Genomic DNA, 7,954 nt, shown 5'->3' with positions numbered 1-7,954 from the left:
ACTTGAACATTTCTTCAATCTTGTTGAACCATTGGATCATTGAACCATGTGCTCTGATACCACTTGTTAGGTTCTGAAGGAGTGATTAGGGCGTCATGCGAAAGCTTGCAATTTGCAAATCATATGGTTGATAAATCAACTTATACTAAAAATCAAAATATGATTATATCAAAACTAATATAAAGGAAAACATTAAAACTTTAGAGAGAATAAATCTCCCCATAAACAAAAGTTTTAAACGACTACATTGTGGATGTTATTGTTTTTTGTGTTAGAAGAAACAAACCTATATTTATAGAGTCCTAAAACCTTTCCTACTAGAAAAGGAGTCCTAAAAGGAGAGAATAAACCAAATATAAAATAATATTATATTTTCCTTTCAAAAAAGTAAAAACATTTATGGTAATGTTTTTTTTTTCTTTAAGAAAAAATAAATCTTAAATTATGGTAAGAAAATCAGGGCAAAACCCTAACACAAATCTCCAAGAAGCCTCGGACAAGGAGAAGAGAAAATATCACAAAGGTTCGGGCTAATAACCTACAAAACAAATGTAGTAGCAAGGAGTGAGTACCAAACCACACGGTACTCAACAAGTAAACCTCTAAACACAAGTTAAGGGGATAAAATATGGGTACTCCTTACACCCCAACCGAACTTCCACAACTACAACCTACATAAAACCAGTCCAACCTAACAGTTCACAATTTATATAGCACACAACTCAACAACAACACTCTAACAATTACATATCCTCAACAACAAGCTCAATATTCATCAATCACAACAATCACATACATAAAACCAGCCCAACCTAACAGTTCGCAGTTTACATAACACACAGCTCAACAACAACACTTTAACAATTATATATCCTCAACAATAAACTCACTATTCATCAATCACAACTTCACAAAAAGGCACTCACAAGATTAGCAACACACATGATCAAGTTCATCAATGATAAAGATGTGCAATGTAATGAAATGCAATGTCAAGTATAATGATGTATGTCTGTCCTAGTGATACACACCCCGCTATCTCTCAGTCAAGATCCATGGGGGACATATCTGTCCATGCATCCATCGCAACGCGCGATACGACCCTCGATAATAGTAATCATCGCGGTGAGTGATACGTTCCTCGAAATATAGTATTAACCACGGCGCGCGATACGTCCTTCGAAATGATACATCCTCTTTAATTTCTTATTTTTTCTCAATTCACATAACACTTGTCACAACCATGTCTCAGAACCATGCAAATGACATGTTCACACAAATAATGAGGAGATGACTATTTTCATAACATTGCATAATTCACAACACAATAATGATACAACATCAACAATGATTCAATAAGCCTTTTAAACCATTCTCAACACATCACACACAAATAATTAATCACATTGCCTTTTATTACCTATTTTTCATCATTAGAATTAATCAATGTGGACAAGTCAACCCATCACTAAGTCTCATTACCCCCAAACACATATTACAAGGAAATACACAAATTTCATACACTTAACAAGGGTTTAGAAATTCACTTGCCTCAAATAGTCGAACAATCACTCCGGGACTTGAGTCTTCCCCTTTCATTGAACTTCCAAATCAAAGCAATTTATTCAAATAAATGACCACGACAAGATTTCAAAACTAACAACACCCATATCACTACAGGTCTAGCCTAGACCCAAAAACTCACATCGATTTTATAATCAAGTTATCCTAATCTTGATACCAACTAATATGTCAACTCTTTCAAGTTCTTTTCCAAATTTCAAGCCTAGGGTTTAGTCTCAATATCTCCTTAATGATCTTCATATACTACAATACACCCACTACTTAATTACATATCTCAATATATCAAAACTTTAATCATAATATGGTAATTATATAAAATCTGAAATCGAAACTCACTTGAGAAGCAATACTTAAACGTGAAACTAATAGGCAGACGTTGTTAGGGCATTTATCTTATAATATAACATCCTCCAATCATTGGTTATAATTACTTCACGATTACTTACTATAACCTGTCAATAGTAACCCATATAATAATACTTAACATTAATTTGAAAAATCAATATTACAGCAAACAAAAAGAAATCCAATTCATTAAATACCAACATATAATAATATATAATACTACCTTTCCTTCAAGAACAATGGACAACTTAATATATTTAGCAATATATTGCGTACTCAAAGAATCGAAATTTTGAACTTCTCACCTGAATTCGTTGTCGGCCACCGCAGGTAGTATTCCAACCCTTTCTTTTTTTTTTCTTTTTTTTTTCCTCTTCCCGAACTGCCGGTGTTCACAACAGCCAGCAATATTTGCCCTTTTATTTCTCTTTTAATTTTTTTATTTATTTATTTTCCTTTTCTATTATTATTAGCAATAAAATAATCTTTTATTAAATCTGAAAATCATATCGCCCATTCTTATAAGTCATAAATTATTTATAAAAGTTACTAAAAAGGGTTAATATAAAAATAATGATTAAAATTCATAAAACGACTAATAGGGTCGTTACAAAATATATATATATATATATATAAAAAAAAAATCATGAATTCAAATTCATTTATTTTAACAAAACAACCACAAGATTTATCAAAACTTTTTTGTATTTTTTAAATAAATTATTCTAAAACCAGAACATAAAAAAACAAAGATCAAACATAGAAAAAATAACACTAATTAATTGCAAACAATTTACCATCAAATATGAGTTTACGTTAAGTAAATTTATAAATAAAAATTTGATAAATATTTAACAGAGACCAAAAAAATGCTCATATTTAATAAACTGAAATTAAAAGACCAAAGTCACTTGGATGATATTTAAGGAACTACTTTAAACGTAGCACTAAATATAAGGGGTCATTTGTGTCACATTTTCGCTTATAAGAATGTGTTTTTTTCTCTTGTTGCAAATTAAAAACCGTTTGTTTGTCTTTGTCATGGCTCTAAAATTGGTTAAATGGAGTTTCTTGTTTTTGGTCTTAAACCATAATTTTCAAAACATTGAGGGGTGTTTCGACTCCATTATTAGTTTCGGCGATTCGCTTGCTGACACTGGAAATAAACTTCATATCACTCTAAACAAAATCCCTCCTTCCCATTTCTCCTTGCCACCTTATGGTGAAACCTTCTTTCATCATCCTACCGGTCGCTTTTCTGATGGACGTCTTGTTATAGATTTTATTGGTACGTATCTACAAATTTGTTACATGTATGATAAATACTAGTTTTTGTCCATTGTTAATTGCGCTCTCATATTATATTATTCAGGCTTCAATTGATAAGTCTAAACACATATGCAAAGATGTTAAATGTCCCATATTATTTTTTATGATCACTTGTTGTATTTGTAGCTGAGAGTTTTGGGCTCCCATTAGTGCCACCATATTTGGAAGGAGAAGATGAAAGGAATAATGTAAAATTCAGGCAAGGTGTGAATTTTGCAGTGGGAGGGGCAACAGCACTTGATTCTGCCTACTTGTTGGACAAGGGAGTAACGTCCAGTAACAATGTGTCTTTGGGGACTCAACTGGATTGGTTCAAAGATATGATGTCTTCATTTTGCAAATTTCCTTCAGGTTAGTAATATTAGAATTTTCCTCTTATTAGCCTGCTTTAATAATTAAGAAAATATAACAAGCCCTGGACCCGGACTCATCCATGCTTCTGCGCCTTACGTATATTTTGACTTGACATTTAAGAAAGAAAATAGAATTAAGTTGAACTGCAATGAAATTAGAAAATGTTAGCTGCCTGAAGTGTAATTGCACTGAAGAAGGTGTGAACAAGACCCAGCATTCTGTTGCTCTTGTCATCAAGTTGGAGCAATCATTAGTTGGAAGGCTACTGCTCTCTCCGTCTTAATTTAAACGGCAAAAGAATCAAAATTGCTTTTGAACTATGTGAAATAGACTAGTTAATCTATACCCTTTGTTAAACTGTCAACTAGGATTCTCATTAAATTATGAGTCATTAATTCTGACCCGATTTATAATCCACCTAAGCGGTACCAATTAGTCAAATATTGAGGCCATAAATTTGTTGAAGAACAACACCAAGGTCCCTCTGGTTCTGATGATTTGAAACATAAAACACCTTTAAAATAAAGAACCGCAAGAATGGATGACTTAGTGGTAGATCACTTGATTTAAAGATAAGGTGACAGAAAATAGAATAAGTCAAGTAGTCATGTCATGTCCACAATTCAATAGGTCCCATATTCAACAACCGCACTTGCTTTTGCCTTAAATACATAACTAAAGTTGAACAACTACAGCTACTAATAAACTGTTTCTATGAGCCATTTGATCATATATCAAGCAGAGGGCACTTTCTCGCATCTGGTTTTTTCAGTCAGAAGAAGCAAAAGAGCTGAAGGCAAATAATCGTGGTTAGAGTTTGAGTTATACATCGGGTCAAAATTAATGGCTCATAATTTAGTCAGAATTCTGGTTGGCACTGCTTAGGCGGAGACATCATTAAAAATTTGGATTGTTAACTCTTGAGGGTATTTGTTATCTCTTGTGAGAACGATGGGGGCATTTTTTTATCCCAAAATGTAATGGAGAGTATAAGTGGTCTATCGCATATTTCAACACAATTTTGACCATTTTTCGTTATTCAAATGACACTTTTTTTAGTATGTCCCAAAAAGAGTAACACAATTTTCTATATATAATAATGCTTGAAAATGTCATTCTATGATCTATAGTCACACAAAATATCTACAACTTCTTTTAGATTACAAATTTTCAAAAAATTACTTTTTTAAGCTTCGTGTCAAGTTAAACATCTTAGAAATAAACAGAGCATGGTTAGTTGGTGGGTATCTTTTAGCTAGCTGACTAACGAGTAGGGCATATTAATTGTTTTTAAAAAATACGAAGGATAATATAAATTAACCTATTGAATAGTTCAGAAATATTTATAGCCTTTTTTAAAAAAAAAAAAAAGTTATAGAATATATTTGGACAAGTTTTTCTTCAACATTTGTCTATCACCAACTCTTTTTGATTGTCACAAAGAATGCAAGGAATTTCTTCAAAACTCATTGATACTTATGGGAGAAATTGGAGGCAATGATTTCAACTATGGTTTTCTTGGAAATAGCACCAAGGAAGAGGTTGAATCATATGTTCCAGCAGTCATCAAGACTATTAGTTCAGCTATACAGGTCAAAACAATCTTCATATTGCTTTACTTCAAAATAATAAACCATAGTACGTAATTTAATTATTAATTGATGATGCGCGCACGCAGGAATTAATCGAGTTAGGCGCAAGCACACTGTTAGTTCCAGGGGATTTGCCGATTGGATGTTCAACAGCTTATCTCACAAAATTTATGCACTCAGATAAGGGACAGTATGATCCCAAAACTGGTTGTTTAAATTGGCTTAACAAATTCTCACAGCAATACAATGAGCTTCTTCAGAAGGAACTTCATCTTCTAAGAGACCTTTATCCTACTGCTACAATAATCTATGCTGACTACTACAATGCAGCCATGCAATTTTATGCCTCTCCAAAGAGCCATGGTAATTATTAATTGCATTTATCACTCCTCCGTTTCAATTTATATTTTTTCATTTGAATCTTTAATTAAAAATGCGTGTAAATTTTTTACTCTTAAATATTAGTTGAGCTTGAAATGCCTAAAAGTTGTGTCACTACTAGAAAAAAATGTTTTTCCCACCATGAATTCGTGCAAAATTTGTGTGATAGATAAATATGATTTTCCCACTCATTTTCCATCGAACAAGTTCACTAAAAAAAATGCATGATATGAAATAGATTCTCATCAAACTAGTGAAAAGCTTCCTAATTTTTCCGTATGAAACATTTACTATTTTTTTTTTTTCTCATCAATTCAATCAGAATATCAGTGGCTGAACATTTTTCAGAAGGAAAATAGTGATTTTTTAGTGGTGTATTTTCACTTTGGAGTGTACATAATTGTCTTCATATATTCAAGGATTTTTCACGTATCTCTCTCTAAATTAACTATACACACAAATCCACATATTAAAGTAAAACAGCTAAAATTTCCACCTCTAAATTAAATCAAGAGAAAATATAATGGCATAGCTTTCTATATATATTGTTAAAAATCAAAGGGTTATTTGTCATATAATAATACTAACAATTATATATACTCATGTTATGTTTTATGTTTTATGCCTTATGATATTGAAATTGAATGAAGCGCTAATCTTATGATTCATTTTTAAAAATCAATGAATTATTACAGGTTTTAGAAAAGGAGCTTTAGTTGCATGTTGTGGGGCGGGAGGGCCATACAACTTTATGTTTTCTATAATATGTGGGGATCCAGCTGCCAGAAATATTTGCAGTGACACTTCAGTGTATGCTAGTTGGGATGGAATGCATTTTACAGAAGTTGCATATAAATGGATTGCCACTGGACTTTTAAAAGGCACTTTCACTTTTCCTCCCCTCCCTAAAATATGCACTGATCGTTTCAATCCAAATGTAAACCAATTTTATGATTCTGACTCGTTTGGTGTGAGATATAAAGTATAATAATTTTAAAAATAAAATGCATGATATTTTATCTTGTGTTTGGTTGAAGTTATTAGACAATTTTGAAATTATTTACACTACAACAAAAACAACTATTAGCAGCAATAAATAGTGTATTCATTTTTAATATAAATTTACAGGTCGGATATTCTATTTAAAAGAGTGTATTCATTTTTTTAATATAAATAAATGGCATGTGGTAATTAAAAGGGGAGGTGGCAATTTCACTTGTTATTTCATGAAAGGAAAAATGAGTTGGTTATTTCCAACAAAACAACTAACGTCTACAAGGGCATATATATGTAAAAAGTTGAACAGCGAGGGCCCGAATGAGCCAAACTTCAAACGGGGGTGTATCTAGACATTTTCGCATAGTTTAGAGGCATATTTGACCCTTTTCTCTTAAAGAAATAAAACATAATTATAATGTTACCAAAAATAAATTAAAGAAACACATAGAAGGGTTGTGTTTCCATTCTACTTTTATATGAAGTCCAAACACATTATTATCCTTTCACGCAAATGAGATGAAACATTTTTTTATTTATGTGATTGAGGGGAAACAGTTTTGCTTGAACTAAAAATTATCATCTTCGTGATCCACGAGAATCCAGGATCCATTTTGTTGTTGAACCATTCCTTTATTCTTCTCAATCCGCCATTAAAAAAAGATAAATTTATTGTCTAAACATTTTTTAGATATTCATGTGGAGTCCAGAGTCAAAAGGATAACTTTTTTCCTCCAAAAAAACATAAACAATATATATATAAAAAAATTAATCAAAAAGGCAAAATCGCTACTGAAGGAGGATATCTTGTAAGTCCGATTAAAATCGCTGCTCCAGCAGCGAGTAAAAAAAAACTTTTTTTTTTGTAAAATCGCTGGCTCAGCAGCTATTTCAGGTTTATTTAAAGATTAAAAAAAATTGTAATATCGCTGGCTCAGCCGCGTTTTTAAAAGAAAAATCTTCTTTTTATATAAATCACTATCTCAGCAACATGATTATCATATACATTTTTTTTATCAGTTTAAAAAAAAAAAAAAAAATCGCTGCTTCTTGCAGCGATTATGTCTTTTTTTTTTAAAACCTGAAATCACTACTGATCAGCAGCGTTTTTAAAAAAAATAATAATTATAAAATCACTGTCTCAGCAACATGATTATCATATAATTTTTTTTTATCAATTTTTTTTTAAAATTAAAATCGCTGCTCTAGCAGTGATTTTGTCAAAAAAAGAATTTTTTGAAAAACCTGAAATCGCTATTGAGGCAGCGATTTTACAAAAGAATTTTTTTTTTTTTGATAAAATCATTGTTGGAGTAGCTATTTTAATTGAAGATTTTACCGCCGTCAATGGAGTTACAAAGGTATCGCTTCCT

General features: G+C 31.5%; 1 protein-coding gene across 1 annotated transcript; it reads left to right on the top strand.

The window, feature by feature from the left end:
• Positions 1-2,953: 2,953 nt before the first annotated feature.
• On the top strand, positions 2,954-6,579 carry LOC125847857 (GDSL esterase/lipase At1g28580-like). The gene is made up of 5 exons (XM_049527569.1): positions 2,954-3,217; positions 3,385-3,609; positions 5,056-5,204; positions 5,291-5,567; positions 6,281-6,579. The coding sequence occupies exons 1-5, from the start codon at positions 2,971-2,973 to the stop codon at positions 6,571-6,573; spliced, it is 1,191 nt and encodes a 396-aa protein (XP_049383526.1). The 5' UTR covers positions 2,954-2,970; the 3' UTR covers positions 6,574-6,579.
• The last annotated feature ends 1,375 nt before the right edge of the window (positions 6,580-7,954 follow it).

The sequence above is a fragment of the Solanum stenotomum genome, chromosome 12, assembly GCF_019186545.1.
Source record: "Solanum stenotomum isolate F172 chromosome 12, ASM1918654v1, whole genome shotgun sequence".
NCBI classification, from domain to species: Eukaryota; Viridiplantae; Streptophyta; class Magnoliopsida; order Solanales; family Solanaceae; genus Solanum; species Solanum stenotomum.
Note: the sequence above shows the minus strand (reverse complement) of the source record. Positions and strands in the feature narration are given on the sequence as shown.

Bases quoted from the DNA above. Each gene is read 5' to 3' on its own strand.
- LOC125847857 (XM_049527569.1), top strand. From the start codon at position 2,971: ATGGCTCTAAAATTGGTTAAATGGAGTTTCTTGTTTTTGGTCTTAAAC. The intron at 3,218-3,384 runs GTACGTATCTAC...TTGTATTTGTAG, and splicing joins TCTTGTTATAGATTTTATTG to CTGAGAGTTTTGGGCTCCCA. The intron at 5,568-6,280 runs GTAATTATTAAT...GAATTATTACAG, and splicing joins TGCCTCTCCAAAGAGCCATG to GTTTTAGAAAAGGAGCTTTA.